Source organism: Phlebotomus papatasi, chromosome 3, assembly GCF_024763615.1.
Source record: "Phlebotomus papatasi isolate M1 chromosome 3, Ppap_2.1, whole genome shotgun sequence".
NCBI classification, from domain to species: Eukaryota; Metazoa; Arthropoda; class Insecta; order Diptera; family Psychodidae; genus Phlebotomus; species Phlebotomus papatasi.
Window position 1 is genome coordinate 73,715,390 of NC_077224.1, and position 16,670 is coordinate 73,732,059.

The following is a 16,670-nucleotide window of genomic DNA, read 5'->3' on the forward strand; positions in this document are numbered from 1 at the left end:
AGGTTCGTGACTTCCTACTGGGGTTAGTTACCCAATCTTCTATCACTCATCTGAGTGTACCTGAGTATACGGTGAACATAGGAATTGAGGGGAAGAGGCTATATAATTGCATTACCCGTCCCCAATTAGACCCATTTCTTGTTTTTAATAAACAACATTTTGTAAAGCAAAATTTTAAATTACAGTAGACTCTCGCTCAATCGGCTCTTTCTTAATCGGACGAAAACTTTTATTGACAATTTTCATGTTTAATTATGAAGCTAATTTGCTCAAATTCGCTGTAGTTCTTCCTATTTTATCGTGATTCTTTATAATTGAACGCTTTTTGTGGAATTTACAAAGGCTTTGACGGCCAAATCTATCGATAAACCAGATGACATTTCGCCCCAAATGCCCATTTGAGAGAGAGTCTACTGTATATAACTTTATAAAACATAAATAAAGAGAATTTACAGAATTTCGAGAAAAAAATTGAATAATTTTGAGGCAAAACTTGTTCTTTTAACCTTTTGAGGCTTGCTTTAAAGACGAGTGCGACACCGGTGTTCCAAAATAAAACTATTTTTCTTTAACTACAGTTATTTTGACCTCTAAATAGTCAGAAAATATGGTTTTTGTTTTTGGGATGCCGGTATCCGTATCCCACTCGTCCTTAAAGAGTTACCACAATACGCCACTATTCCACGTAAAGCTTGTCAGGATTTAACTCTGATTTACTGCAAATATTATACACTTCATCGGGCACATTTTTAATGAATTATTGTTAAGAAAAAATGAATTCTCGTGCATAATTATCATTTTCTGAGATGTATGCAACACTTACAAATTACTATGCAAAAACACCACTCTCCTATTAATATTTGTTGAATCTTGCAAACATCACTTATACAGCAAATAAGGTTTTCTAAAATCTACAGCTATTGGTGATCTTCAGTACAAACTTTTTGAAATAAAACCATATTCTGAATGTGCATAAAATTCTCTATCTATTTCTGTAATAATCGAAAGCGGAAGTACAATAACACGAACAGGTTAAGATGAAAGTTTTAAATCAAAATTTCTTACCGTCTGTTCTGGCGAACTTATTCTATTATCGATAAAGACCGCTGTGATTAAAATATTTTTCACTGGTGTGTCATTGAGATGGTTTTGAACACTCCATGAACTTCTTTAGGTGCATTTAAGTAAGCACCAGCTACATGCTTTGCCTACTGTGCTTTTCTTGTAGCATTTTCCGCTCCATATCTCGTAGCTTAGATCAGCAATTATGTTAACTGCATTTACTTTGTGTCTGCATTTATTTCAAACGCCATGTAGCAATGTGTCGTTTGAAATAAATGCAGACGCAAAGCAAACGAAGTTTTAGCACAGTTACTGATCTAACCGATGATAATGTATCGCCATCTTGCTGACATGATGTTTTAATATTTTCTGTTTCGTTCTTGTTGTTAGGCATTGATGTTCCCAACATTAGAGTATTTTATAGTCATGTCATTGTTAAATATGCAATTTCTCATATAAGAGGTGTAGTGTGAATGTCTTGTTTGAATGTGGCAAATTGTCTAACTTATTTTATATCACTTTACCCTACTCTATCTAAATCAATAGGTTTGTAATGAATTAAATTGCAATTATTTTATCTTTAAAATTCCTTTTAATTTTTAATTTTTATTTTCAAAATAATAAATTACGATAAATTTTCTTATGTGTAAAATATGTAATAAATTTATTACGCGATGTATTGTACACGATGTATAATACGCGCTTATAAAATTAGCAAATTGACAGCAATGGCTTCCTTTCCGGTTCGCCATTCGAGTGTGCTTGTTCTCTTTCTGTGAGCTAAGGCCAATTTGAGGCAACTTGCACTAAATCAAGCCAATTTACAAGCTGAAAAATGTCGTCAAACGCTGAACTAGCCTGTGTGTACTCTGCCCTCATCCTCGTGGACGATGATGTGGCTGTGACGGTGAGTAAAATACCAGAAAAGAATCTCAACAATCAACGTGTTCCTCCGCTCCTAGAATTCCTTGTTTACTCATTGATATTCCTCAAAGTTCTTTGAGATTCCTTTCAAATATTACTCAGAAGGAGGGAATCTTTAATTTGTGAGGAAGATTTGATGGGAAATCGGTGAAATTGTAGGGGATTTTGTGAAAATTGGGTGGAGTGGCAAAGTGAGGTTAGGTTGAATTTTCCGGAGAGTGAGAGAGTCTGTTTTGATAATTTCAGGCTGAGAAGATCAATACCATCCTCAAGGCTGCCAATGTTGAAGTGGAGCCTTACTGGCCGGGACTCTTCTCAAAGGCGCTCGAGGGCGTTAATGTGAAGGATCTCATTACCAGCATTGGATCCGGAGTTGGTGCTGTTGGTCCAGCTGCTGGAGCTGCCCCAGCTGCAGCTGCCGCTGCTGATGCTCCAGCTGCTGCCAAGGAGGAGAAGAAGAAGGAGGAGGAACCTGAAGAGTCCGACGATGACATGGGATTCGGGCTGTTCGAGTAAGACTTCCCGGAAAACAAGATTCCAAGGCAACCCAAGGTGTCTGGTACAGTTTTAATGTACAAAAACCTCGAGAGTTGATTGAAATAAACCTCTTTCTTTAAGAAAATGAATCATTTGGGTTTTTCCTGAAGAGATTTTGGGGCTTTTGTGGGAAAAGGGGGAAAAAGAGTTCTGCTGGAGGATTGTGGGAATATCAGTGGACAATTCCGAAGTTGTTCGGCTGATGTGTGGCATTTTGTTATAGGGTGTGCTGTCAGTTGCTGTCAGTTTGGAGTGCGATTGTCAAAATGGGGAGTCGTGGTTAAAATGTAGGTCTGCGAAATTTAGCAATTTCGCTGGTGAATGACGTGTTAACAGGCAAAAGTACTGCAAAATCTAACACCTGAGTGTCCAATGTGCTATTAGTGTGCTAAATAAGTGGGCAAAAGGGCTGGGAAAGTGCTGAAAAAAGACAAAATCCCTCGGACTGTTTCGCAGTGTAGACTTTTTTTTTCTTCTCTTTAGATGAAAAGAGAAATTTCCAAAATGGCGGTGGTTCGCAAGAAGACCGATGACAAAAATTTGAAGATTTTGAGGGAAATTGTGTCACTTGGTGGAAATCGACAGTGCTTCGATTGTGGCCAAAGGGGCCCCACATACATCAACATGACCATTGGATCATTTGTATGCACCAAATGCTCGGGAATGCTGTAAGTTTGACACCTTTTCTTTAATGTCCTCCTTTGTCGTTTGATTGGGAATTCCCGGAATTATGAGTGATGCAGATGTCTGGGGGTCACTTTGGCATGTGCTAAATGTTGAGGAGGAAGCAATAAGCTAATGACACCAGCTGCAGGTGAAAAAAAGCAGGTGCAGCTGGTGGAATAAATTGCTCTTCTGCCAGTTCTGTATTCTCTCTCTCTGTCCCTTTTTCTCCCAGAAGTCCACCTCCGGGACTAGTTAAGTGCCCCATTTCCTGTCTCCAAATACCCCTCCCTAACAAACCTTTAAAAGACACAGGGAGTGCCATGCCCCAGCAATTGAAAGAAAACTAAAGACACAGGAAAAGACTCTTATGCCCGAGACTTTGACTTTGATCGATAATTGCGTCGTTTCACGCCCTGTGAGCACCTTGCAATTCCCCTCATTCCTGGCCTCCAGTCACGCCAAGATCCCTCCAAAGCCCCCCCCCCCCATATGTCCTCAAATACCAATCCTACCACCGTCGATCGCAGGGTGAAAAAAAAACCCAGACAAAACCCATTGAATAAGGTTTAGCACCTCTCTCAGAAAGATGATCCGCTACTTGGCCCAAATCTTTCCCCACATCATCGTCGATTCAAATATCTTCGGTCTTGTGCCTCACAAAACACCCAGCCGGATGCCATCGATGGCATGAGGAGTCACAGAAGCGTGCTAAATATATTCCATCGTCAATCTGCATGTTGCGAAAGGCAATTCTGCAATTATTTCCATTGGCAAAAGGTGACACAGAGAGATGTTCACACATTGTTTACATAATTGTTGCGTAAACAAATATAAAAAAAAAGGGCGGAGGACTATTTATAGGCGATCCCCCTTCCGAGTGTCAACAATGTCACGGACATTTGACGCAACACACAAATTACTAGAGAATGAGGAAAGAATATACAAAAAAAAAAAACATTGAACTCTTCTTCAATTGACATAATGATTCAATTAAATCACAATAACTGAGGTATTTCTTATAGATTGTAAAATCGAAAGGGTTGAAAAGTACATAGAAATGCAGCTTTGGGAAGATTTTATTTAGATTTAATTTCTGGAAGTAACCCATTTGTCTGGACTGATGATAATTACTATTCAAACTTAAATTTCTAAGTGAAATAAGTCAGGAAATTTCAAGACCTTTCAATTAATTCAGTCTTGAGTAAAATCGGCTGAGAAATAACCCCAATATAGAGGTTTGACTTTTGACCTTGAAAAATCATAGAAAAAATTAATGAAGGCCATTGCCAAGTAAATATATGCAAATTGACAAAGAGTAACTTTCTGCAGGGGAAGAAAGACGGAAGATGGGAAAAATAAAAAAAAATATTGGGAATGATGACCTTAAAGTGAGCTAATCAAAAACCAAAAATTAATATCTTTAACAGTTCGGCCATTACAGAGCCCTTCCGCTTTTCGAATTAAGTGATTAACCCTTTAACTACGAGACAGTTTTCGCTGACCGAAAATCAGCAATAAAAATAAAACCGATAAACAAAATCAGTAAAACCTCTTACATTTAACCTTAGGAAATCCAACAAACTCTGATTTGGTGTATTTTTTGTCTCTATGAACGATAGGGACAAAAATAGCCCAAAAATTTAAGTAATTTTTCTAACGATAACCAATGAAATGACTAATAATAATTTTCACTCTGATGAAAAATATTATGTTTGAGTATTGTTGTTTCTTTTACCAAAACGGTTTTCTTTAAAAAACTGGAAGTATTGAAAATATTTAAAATAATTTTTCAATATAAAAATTTAAAAATTCGTCATTTTTAAGCCTAAATATTTACTATATAGTAAATAGCTGGAGACTTGCAAAAAATATCCTAGATTCCTTCAGCTTTCTACTTTGCAATTACGTACAAACAGTAAAAAAAAATAACTTTAGGTACTCAGGAAAAATTATTTTCTTTATGGGACACCGGTGTTCCAATCGTCCTTAAAGGGTCAAGTGATTGATATACATCAAATCGTTTGAAAACCAATGATTTTACCATTTACAGAGGAAGTTTGTTGTGTGAATCCTGACCTGACTGAATTAAATCCTCTTTGACTATGCGAGTGTTCCAAAAAAAGCCACAGCAGAAAGAATCCCGGCAGATAAGAGCACATCTGCTTTAAGGCCTCTTACACATGGGAGCAATTTTCGTCAAAATTTGCGTTTTTGAAGAAAATCGTCTATACTGCTTTATGGCCTCTGTCTACACACTAAGAGAAATTTCTTTAAAAAATGCCCTTTTAAAATGAAATTTCCCTTATCCTTGCAGGCAGAAACGTCAGAATCTTTTAAAAAATGCAATTTTTGACGATAAGTGCTTCTAGTGTTTAGACACCATTAGGAGGAAACGTCAAAATTCTGTCAAAAATGTAAACAATTGCCTCAATTCTAAGGCCAAAATTAAGATCAAAATTTCAAGCTATCAAATATTTCCAAAATCAAGATTTCATATTCTAACGCGAAGTATTTATGGAATATAGAATGTCTTAGCTAAGAACCGAGATTTCAAGATTTTCCACACTTAACGAAACGTCACTTCTGACAAATATCTTCATTTCTCTGTTGAATTTGTTGAAATTTCGTCTTATAAATTAGGAAAATTAATTATAAGAAATAATAAAGAATAAATGAGAGGCCATAAACGGGATTACAGGAAGTGCAAACCGAACTTGTGACCTGTGATAAACCAAGAAATGCTTATGCAAGATGTGAATTATTATTTTGCAGATATCTTCAGGGTGGTGTACTTCGATATGTACATCTAGAAATACGTACCATTTCGATTAAATTACAAGGTCAAATACAGTTTTTTTTTTTTTCAAAGTAATTCTCTTTTTGTTCCATCTCTTATAGAAATATTCCTTATCAATAGTCATTTCCACATTTTCCATTTCAAATTGTTTCTATCTTGAAAATTCCAAGCACCTCCGAGGGGTTCTTGGAATTATTTCAGGAAAACAAGAAATTTGACGTCTTGAAATCTTGAAATATTGGTTCCAAAATTGCAAATCTTGACATCCACATGGTTTGTGTCTTGGATTTCAAGATTCAAAAAATCCATCAAATTCATCAAAAAATTTGACGGATTTGACATCTTGATTTTGATTTTGTGATTTCAGAATACCAATATCCTGAAATTATCTTGATCTTGAAATTGATCTTAGTCTTAGAATTCAGGCCAAATGTGTCAAAAAAAATTTTAATTCAACTGTATCATGGACTATGTTATATCACCAGGACAAAGACTCCACGAATAAATGAGAGTCTACTGTAGATTTTCAAGCTTCAAGGCCTTTGCACAATTACTATTGGCCCACACCGGCACATGCTGGAGGGCCCTTCATCGCCAGACTCCCGGAGTAGAGTCCCCATCTGATTGCCTATTTCCGTAGCTATGACTCGAGCTACCTCATAGCTTCCCAGCAAAACTTCCATCTGAAATTCTGCAAATTTCTTCTTCTTCCTTTCTTAACGGCCATGAATCGCTAACTGCACTAGCGATCGTAGCGGTTATTAACCAAAGTTATCCAATTTTGTCTCAAGTAAGCGAAGTCTCGCATCAATCCAAAAAAAAAAATTAGGAAAATATACTTTAAGAAAAATAAAATTCTGCAGAATTTTTGGCAGTTACATTTTCAAATCTGATGAATTTCTGCAGAATTTTCCGGGAGGGTGGTTGAAGGCCGATTGATGAATCGACTCGTATGCCACTTCAGGATAATTCATCAGACGCGCACTGCTCTATCTATCGGCGATATATGAAGTTAGCCGTTATGGCACTCCCCAAAGTCACTACCCCAGCTGAACAGCGATTGGTACCGTTGGCTTAGAAGTGTCTTATGGCCTCTACACACTAGTAGAAAATTCTTTAAAAAATGTCTTTTTAAAGAAAATTTCCCCTATCCTTGTAGGCAGAAATGTCAGAATTTTTTTTAAAAAAATGCAATTTTTGAGGAAAATTGCTCCTAGTGTGTAGACACCATTAGTCAAGACGGGCTTTCTCCTTGCAAGTGTTCTAAGCTCAACAGTCTTACTACAATTGTACAGAGGATCCCGGGATCATGCATATCGAGATTATGCATTAATGGGATTGTGCAAACACATCTGTGCATTTTTTCCTATCACTAGGAGCTAAGCCACTTTTGAAATACCCCTAAATGTATGCATTTTAGAGGCGGTAAATTTGAAATTAATTTCTTACGAACCGTTGGCGCTGAAAATAGCCCGAAAACTTGGCGCCACATATATTTCGTGTATTCTACGGCGTTTCTGTTACTTATTTGAAACAAATCTCCTGAGGGTATGCAAATTTTCTGTATGCATAAAGCCATTTTGTGTGATTTAGTTTGGTTCGGAAAATATAAATAATCCCGGGACCCCTGTATCAATTTTGAGGACTCAATACATTTGGAGTAATTTTCGTCAAAAATTGCATTTTTGAAGAAAATAGGTAGTTATATTAAAATTCTGTCAAAATACAATTTTTGACGAAAATTATTCCCAATGTGTAGACGCCCTCTGTCAAAAATTACATTTTTGACAGAATTTTGACTTTGAATTTTTCAAAGGCAATTCCCATTGAAAAAAAAAACATTTTTGACGAAAACTGTGTGGTGTAGAGTGTAGAGGGGACATGTCCCCCAAGATATCAAAAAACAAAAATCAAGAATCGAATGAGCGTAGCCTATAAAAGGGGGAAGTGGGGCACCTTTGAAATCGGGTACCTTTGAAATTGAGTTCTTTCTCTTATTTTTAAAAGGAATTGTGGTTTATCATAATATAATTTAGCTCCCCAATCGGTTTGTCAAAGAGAAGCCCGATTTCAAAGGTGCTCCAATTAAAAAGTGCCCCACTGCCTTCCCTCTACCATGTTTTAGACAGGATTTTATTCCCTAATTGTAGCCCTCATCTCCCCTATATTACATTCACTCTATGATTGCTCTTAAGGTTTTTTAGATAACACTGCTTTTCCGGTCTTTCTATCTAATCAACAGCCAAAGTTGCGTGTAATCTATTGCTGATTGCTGAAACAAATTAATCTGTATATAGAAAGCGTCGTGTGTAAAGTCTTATCTTGTCCCCAATTTTTGCACATTAATTAGCACATCCAAGTTAATCTTCTAAAAATGTTATAAAATTTTTCTTTTGGAAAAAATCCTTTTCCTGAAGACACAACATCCGTCATTTCCGACAAAAAAAGAAAATGATTAGAGAAGTCTTTGTCACAAAAGACTCGATGACCCTGAAGCAAAATGATCTTTCCACAAAGAAGACTTGTTACAACAAAAAACCCATACAATTGCAAATTTAATTATTACACTGACCAGTGCAAGTTGATAGCTCTGCGATAGAGTTGAAATTAAAAACAAAATAGTAATAAAAAAAATTGTTAGACGCGTCAGAGATTATTTTGCGATGTTTGAGGAGGAAAAAGTGATGGCATTGATTGATTTTCCTCATTCCGGGTGCATTATTTAGTCTCAATATTCAATGAATGGCGATATTTTTGCAGTGCCTCTAATCGAATTAATGGCGGTCTAATTCATCTCATTATTTCTCTAAAACAATGACCAGGATTCAATACTGGGCCATCTAAGTACATATGATCCCTCCAGCTGTGATTCTGTGGTTATCCAATAAATCATCATTCACTTGGGTAATGCTTGTGTTTTATAGGACTTCAAGGGGGTGGGGGGTGGGGTGGTATGGGCAGCTTTGTGAAGATGATAAACAAGAACTGAAGGTAAATTGGGCCACAATTGAGATATTCCAGAGTGTTTATCCGTTCCCATTATTCACACAATCCTAGGCTAACGTCCTCGGTCTTGTTTCTCTTCGTCTCTTTGCTTTGGATCACAATGTGTGGCTATTAAATCCCATAAATTCACTATTTATGTTAACACTGGTGGTTTCTCTACTCCTTTTAAACCTCATTCCTTGAGAGCCTAGCCACTGGACATCATGTTAATTCCTTGATTGCTTATGTGACTGGATTCAGAATGGAAAAGAGGACAACTCTCTCTAGCAATTACTGTTAAACTTCCTGCTGATTCTCTTCTCTGTGACTTCTTGCTGTTAGGACCAAGTAGAGTGGAAAAAATGACCCAACATGCCATCAAAGAATTTTTCATTAATCCCTCACTAAGAAATATTTCACGCGACATTTCTCCTCAAGAAACATTTCTTGCATTAACATCTCTCCCTGATAGAGTGGTAGCGAAGTGGAAAATATTTTGTAGAATACTTAACAAAAAAAAAAAAGAAAATTCACAATAAACTTCAACTTAAATTCGACAAATTTTATTGAATTCACTTTACGACTTTTAATAGTAAAATTAGAAAAAAAAGCCTCCAACTTAGGTTCTAGATCAGGAAAATGTCATAAAATCAAAATTCACAACCCCTTCTTAAACGTTTTGCATCTGTCTCTGCCACTTTTCGACTTAGTAATTTTCAATTTATGGAAAATTTTTTCTGCTAGGATATTTTAATTTAGATTTTTGGTGGATAATTTAAATCTATTAAAATTCCGGAGATATGATCTGGTAACCCCAATCATTGTAGATTTCTGATCATTATTCCCTTACGTGTGTATTAAATTTAGTGAAACTATAGTTCGAACAGGTTTTAAACCAAAAATTATTGCATATGTCATACATTTTAGATTTAGATTGCCAAATTTCATGAAATCGAAATTTCCACCTTTTTATTCCTCAAAGGTTTTGTATATTGCTATCCTACTCTATTTGGATTGCTGATCACGTGTTTGATTATGTAATCGTCTAGCTAAATGCAATTTAGATTTAAATGTTAATGCCTTCGGCAAACCTTTTAGATCAGGAAAATTTCATAAAGCCGAAATTTGAATCCCTTTCTTTCTTACACGTTTTGCGTATGTCTGTCTCATTCTCTCGCTCTCTAAATTCGATTGAGCTAAATTGAATTTGGTGTGATGTTCAAAAGAAGAAGAAGAGTGCGGAAGAATGAGATAGTCATATGCAAAACGTGTGAGAAAGAAAGTGATTCGAATTTCGACTTCATGAAATTTTCCTGACCAAAAAGATGTGCTAGAGCCATAAAGAGAGGGCTTAAATGTTGATTTTACAAAGTTTTTTCGATCTAAAAGGTCTAGAAAAAGTTAATAAATAACAAAATTCGACGTAGATAAAACTCGTTTTTTTACCTTTAGGTGACAAACGAATTTCATTTTATTATGTTGCATACAAATCATTTCCATTTGGTGAAATTAGATTTGTCGGTATATAATTTTGATTCATGTTCAAATGATATAGATTGCTGAATTTGCATTACCCTTTTTTGTTTGAGATGATCATGTGCCACTTCAGAAGGTCTGCGTCAAATTTTTTATTTAAAAAACTTAGATTATGCATTTCCCACTAAATCAAAATAATTAAATAACTTCTAAAGCCTCTTGCATACATTTTAGATCACGAAAATTTTTCATAAAATCCAAATTCATATCCTTTTTTTCTCAAACTCTTTGCATAACTCTATTTCACTCTTTCACACTCATTTTCTTTTGAACCTCACACCAAATTCAATTCAGTTCAATCTATTTTTGAGAAGGAAAGGTATAGTGAATTTTGATTTCATTTTTTTTTTATCTAGATGTGCTAGAGTGGCTGGAGTCATTACGTTACGTCAAACGCGAATTTAGAGTTGGGGTTGCCATATCTATTACGAATTTTCGAGGTTTTTCTTGAATTTAAATAGCTTCAAACTGATTCTACACAATAATTTCAATTCTAATGCCTCCGGTACACCTTTTAGATTGGCAAAATTTAATGAAATGGAAATTCGTATCCATTTCTTTCTCAAAAGATTTGCATAAGTCTATTCCATTCTTACGGCCTTAAATTTGAAGTGAACTAAATTTAATTCGGTGTGATGTTCAAAAGCAGAAGAAGCATACGAAAGAGTAGGACAAACATATACAAATCTTTTAAGAAAAAAAGGTATGTGAATTTGACTTTATGTAATTCTCTTGATCTTAAAGGTATGCCAGAGTCATGAATTTAGATTCAATCAAAATGACATGACGTTTGGCATAAGAAAGAGAATTTAGAATTGAATATGAAGTGAAATCTTCATGGGAAGCTAAGTCAAGGCCTAAAAAGAATAAATATTTATTGAATTACACGGAGCCTATTGAGGCTTATCTGGATTTAAAATTCTTTCAATCTAGTCCTTAAAAGCTTAAGCTTAAGGTACGAAGCTCTAATTTTGTAATACAGAAATCCCATGTTCGATCCTTGATCAAATTTTTTCAACAAAAATAATTTATATTCAAATTCACAGTAGGGGAAAGTGCCCATGCTTGATACCATTAGAAGCTTCGAATGACTAAATTTTTCCTATGTTTCTCAATAAACGTGACTCCGCAATATATTTTAAAAACTGGCCACTTTCCTATACTTTTACATAGAAATTTAGAAAATTTACATAGAAAACATAGAAAATTTAGTCATTACGAAGCTTCCAATGGTATCAAGCATGGGCACGTTCCCCTAGATAAAAATGCAAATGTAATAGGTCGAGGTTCAATATGACAAAAAAATGCTGATGCGTTATTATAGTGATGAATAATAATAAAAATATTATTAATCATGAATATACTTTGTAGAAGGAGCAAAATTGAAGGATTGAATGAGGATCATCATTGAGGTCTCATATTGGTGAAATTTTCGATTGGAAAGTCTGCACATAATATTTGAAAATTTAGAAAAAAAGATTGATGTTTAAGTTCCTTTTTGAAATTAGGTTGATATGACTTCCTCGTTCTCTTGGAAATCCTATATGACCTCACTGATTTGTTTTAACAATGTGATTCCCATAAAAGATGAAGGGTCGCGATAAGTTAACCAAAAAAATCAAGAAACTCTAATATTGATACTTTATTGATTCATTTAGAATTTGTGGAATAAAAATCAATCAAACTGTATGAGTCACCATGGAACCTTTCAATTTTTTTCTATTAAATCAATTTTCTAAAAGACTGTCGAAAAGCAAGAAAAGATGATGAACATCCGCCTGAGGAAATAAAATCTTTACCACCTCAATGAAAAATTCCTACACCATAATAATTCCTCGCAAAAAAAAATCAATACACATTTGGCGTGCACTTTTTCCTCAATTCTTGCACGAGACGTTTCTCTTAAATTCAATTATTGTCAATTTATGGTGGAAATAGTACATCGATGAAGTTCAATAAATGGATGCTTAAGAGATTTTATTCTACCGTAAAAAGTGCAAATGAAATAGAAATTGCTGTGAGTAATTTCATCAGCAAATGAACTTAGGGAAATCCTACAAGTTTTATTTTTGGGGTTGTTATGCTGAGTGAATCGATATTGGAGAACATAAGTATTTGCTCAATATCATATTAACCATTTTGGTAACAGGAGAAATAACCGCAAGTGATTCACTCTAAAAGTAAACAAAATTTCGCAGTTGTTTTTATTTAAAAAAAAATGAATTTATTTGTGGCAAATGTCTGGGAATTGAGTCACACTGGAATAAATTCTTGCAAAAATCATTGAATGATTAATATGAAAGAAATTGCAAATTGTAAGTTTCATAAGGTTGAATTTAAGCAATTTTTGATTAATTTGTTGCCAAACTCTCGATTTCTTGCTCAAGAAGGAGAAAAGTTGTGATATGACGAATCCTATAAGTTTGACAGCTGTCAGATTTAGATTTAGTTGTCAACTGTCAAAAAAGAATTAGAATAAAGAAGAAATTTAGAAGAATAAATAAATGTATTTTAGTGCATTGTGTAAAAATAAAAGAGGCTAGTGACATGGGGGATATTTCATATTTCAAAATTGCAAAGAAAATTTTATTTTTTTTGTTAATATTCAAAAACATTCTACATACATTTATTGATATAACTATTTATGAATGTACATAAACACAAAATAGTTAGATAACTTTTATTGTTTTGACTGCAATAAAAGATGTTTTCTTCATAGTTGGTTAAAACATTTCTTTGCTTCTAAAGTTTGATTAAGAGAGGTATTACGAAATAACATAATAATAAATCATGACTTTTTTAAAGTAAATTTCCCTGTTTACAAAAGAAAATTTAAACAGTTGTAGTTTAAACACTTTTTCTTTAACAATTTTACACATGTTTTCTTTTACTTACTTCTCTGATTGTATCTGCTGTCTACAGTTACTGATTACAGTAATCTTGAAGTTTCGTCCAGAGCGCTTATTATGGCCTGCAGTTAACTGGCGTTCAATATTTTCATTAAAAGTTTACTACAATTTTTTTTTATAGGTCAAATAACATTTTTTAGACAGCAAAACACGTGATCAAACACTTGTTTTGACAACTGTCAAATACTGATTTGACAACTGTCAAATACTCTATTTGACAACTGTCAAATACTTATTTGACAACTGTCAAATACTCTATTTGACAACTGTCACATACTCGATTTGACAACTGTCAAATACTCTTCACAACGTATTTTAAGTGGCTGTGTGGATGTTGTTAGAACGTCCGGCCTAAAACTTTAAAGCGAAGAAGAAGGAGTATTTTAAGTATAATTACGAAACTACAGTTTTTTTTTTAATTTTTTTCCGCAAAAAAATTGATTGCAATAGAATACATACATGAGACTATTTTTTGTGACATTATTTATAAATGACACAAATCACATACAGAAGTGTTTCACATTTCATTAAGTAATATATGTCTGAGATGATCAACAACGCGAATTCACAATTAATAAATATTAACATCGTTAGTGATAAACAAATTAGCGCTCGATGGTTGGTGACGCAGATTATGTGTCGACTTACATTCCAAACATATTTCAAACAATCTCTTGAATTACAAAAGAAGGAGGTCTGACAGAGGGGACAAAAGGGAGGAAAATGTGCGCCTTAGTTGTTTAATTATTTTCCCATGAATATCGATCCAAGTGATTCGACATATTTTTTTATGCTTCCTTGTTTTCCCTTGAAAATTACATCTCTTTGGGGGTAGATTTTCAGGTAGATTTCATATATCCTTCTTGGGGGTTAGTTTAGTTTAGTGCTTAACAATGGGCTGGTTTACTTCCAGATTTTAACATTAAATGTGTGTGAAAGACGTCCGGATGTTATTTAGAAAAGAAATGTGCCTCTATTTAGGGGATTACTTTTTTGAGGTCAAGATAATTAAATGTTTCTCTATATGGGTGAAGTAAAAAAGAACACATTGTTAGGGAGCATTTCGACCACTCAGAATATAATCCGACTAACTCGCGAATGGCCAACTTTACAGGAGAGCGATTTAAAGCTGAGATTTGCATTTGCTAATAAATCAATTAATTTAACTTCACTTTCCTAATATTGTACATTAAACGGAAGGATTCGATAATAGCTATCTTAATTCCATAAAACTTTCACAAAATAATGTGTATTTTAATAACTATTACAATATTTTCCGAGTTGTAACATATTTTTCCTGAGCTGTCATATCAAAAGCTCAGGATAAGACCCGAACAACTCGAGTTTCCCACGCTGCCAAGCGACCCGGCTGGTCACGCATCACTTGTCAAAATTGTTTCGATATCATTCCCCATACGCATCACTGTCTATGTATTCTAATTTTGATAAGTTATTTTTTCAAGACATTTTAAAACTTTAAAACCCGAGCCAAAAAAATTATGTAAAACACCAAACTGGCATAAAATGCCAGTGCAATTATTCTCCACAAAAAAGCAATTTTTCAATATTTTTCTTTCCGTAAAACTTCTACAGCAGTTCTAGGACTCATAAATTATTTTTTCAATAAATATTTTCCCATTTTTCTAGTCATTTTTATATAAATTTTGTGAAAATTGACAACAAATGCTAAAGTGAATTTTTACAGATTTTCGTAGCAAAAAGGCAACTTCTATTGAATTTCCTTATACTATTTGTTTACATATTGAATTTTCTTTTTTCTAACAATTTGGCAAGAATCTTAGAACTCATATCTACATATTATCCTGTAAAATTTTAAAATTCTCATATATAGTTTAAAAAGAAAAGAAAAAGTAAAACAAAGCGAAAAGTGAATATTCACCTTTTTTTACATTACCATTCTACATCAATTCTTGGTCTTATAATACTTAATTTTTAATATTTATTTTATTATTTTCACGTATTTTTCGAATCGTGACAAAACTCAAAAATATTAACATTTTTTAGGTTATATAGTATAAGCCATTCAAATGTCCATTTCGGATGCCAACTACGTCTAAAAAGGTAGCATTTTACGCCAATTTGGTATTTTACGCCCATTTTTTAGTTTTTTTTTTCAATTTTTAACATAATAAAAAAGTTATCAACTATTTTTTTTTACTAAACGAAAGCTAATTAAATTCTCTATACATTAGTGTTATCACTTGAAATTAAAGTAAAATGCCAATTTGGGTTTTAAAGTGTGAAAAAATCAATTAATTGCATTTTCGAATCGAACAAATGTGATATGAGAACAAAAGTTCGATTGGCATTGACAGGTTTCAAACGCAAGCGTGAAAATTCCACGACAATTACAGAATTTACCCTGTGGGAACTATAGTGATGGGAAAATGTCGATCAGTTGGTGTGTGTCTAGGATGGGGAACTGGAAGAGGAAGAAGTAGAAGAAGTGAAGTTTGGAATGGCGGCTAATTATCCGAAAGAAAATGTAGAAAACTTTCATGTAAAAAATTGATTAATAAAAAGATATAATTATCGAACCAAGAGGTAGTGTTTCAGTGAAGTAGGATTCCCAGGACCGATAACCACACCACCTGTAGGTCTTATATTATTTAGTTTTTATTATTTTCACTTTTTCACATATTTCTTATTATTATTTCTAATTTTCAAGCAACAAAATTTCTTAAAAGTTAATAGGTTATGAGCTCTCGCGCCAAGGAGAAGTTTGATGCATAATAAATTAGCATTTTATTGCTTTTATCCAGGTTTGCAATACTTGCAATACTAGAGAACCTCAAAAAAATATCAAGATATCAGTAATATTTCATAAATAATTGCAATATTCGCAAAATTTATATTCTGGATTAAATCGTGAAATTTTCTTTGGTCTTTATAAAATATAAGCCATTCAAATGTCCATTACAGCTGTCAAACTCCATATAAAAATACTAGCATTTTACGCCTATTTCGTATTCAATATCCAATTTTTAGTTTTTGATCCATTTTTTTTTAATTTTATAGAAGAGTTATTAATTATTATTAACAATATTAGTTATTGACTAGTTATTACCAAATTGAAGACTATACATATTTGCAGCCAAATAATAGCTTATCTATTGTCGTGAAATCAGCCGGGATACTTTTGACAAGCAAAATGATGACGTCACACGGTCGAGTTATGCGGCTCTTATCCTGACTGAATTGAAAAATGAGTGAGATTTTGCTTTTTTAGAAAA

General features: G+C 33.8%; 2 protein-coding genes across 3 annotated transcripts in view; both read left to right on the forward strand.

Annotated features, from left to right (window-relative positions):
- The first annotated feature begins 1,780 nt into the window (after positions 1 to 1,780).
- Positions 1,781 to 2,612, forward strand: LOC129807331 (60S acidic ribosomal protein P1). The gene is made up of 2 exons (XM_055856525.1): positions 1,781 to 1,969; positions 2,233 to 2,612. Exons 1-2 carry the CDS (start codon positions 1,898 to 1,900, stop codon positions 2,500 to 2,502), a joined length of 342 nt encoding a protein of 113 aa, XP_055712500.1. The 5' UTR covers positions 1,781 to 1,897; the 3' UTR covers positions 2,503 to 2,612.
- A 152-nt stretch (positions 2,613 to 2,764) lies between these two features.
- LOC129807332 (arf-GAP domain and FG repeat-containing protein 1) overlaps positions 2,765 to 16,670 on the forward strand; it is a 56,826-nt gene continuing 42,920 nt past the window's right edge. Inside the window, exon 1 of one of the 2 annotated variants that reach the window (XM_055856528.1) lies at positions 2,765 to 3,191. In XM_055856528.1, the coding sequence (XP_055712503.1) occupies positions 3,007 to 3,191 (185 nt within the window). In that variant the 5' untranslated portion in view covers positions 2,765 to 3,006. The remainder of the gene's footprint in view (positions 3,192 to 16,670) is intronic. The other variant, XM_055856527.1, reaches the window with a different exon arrangement.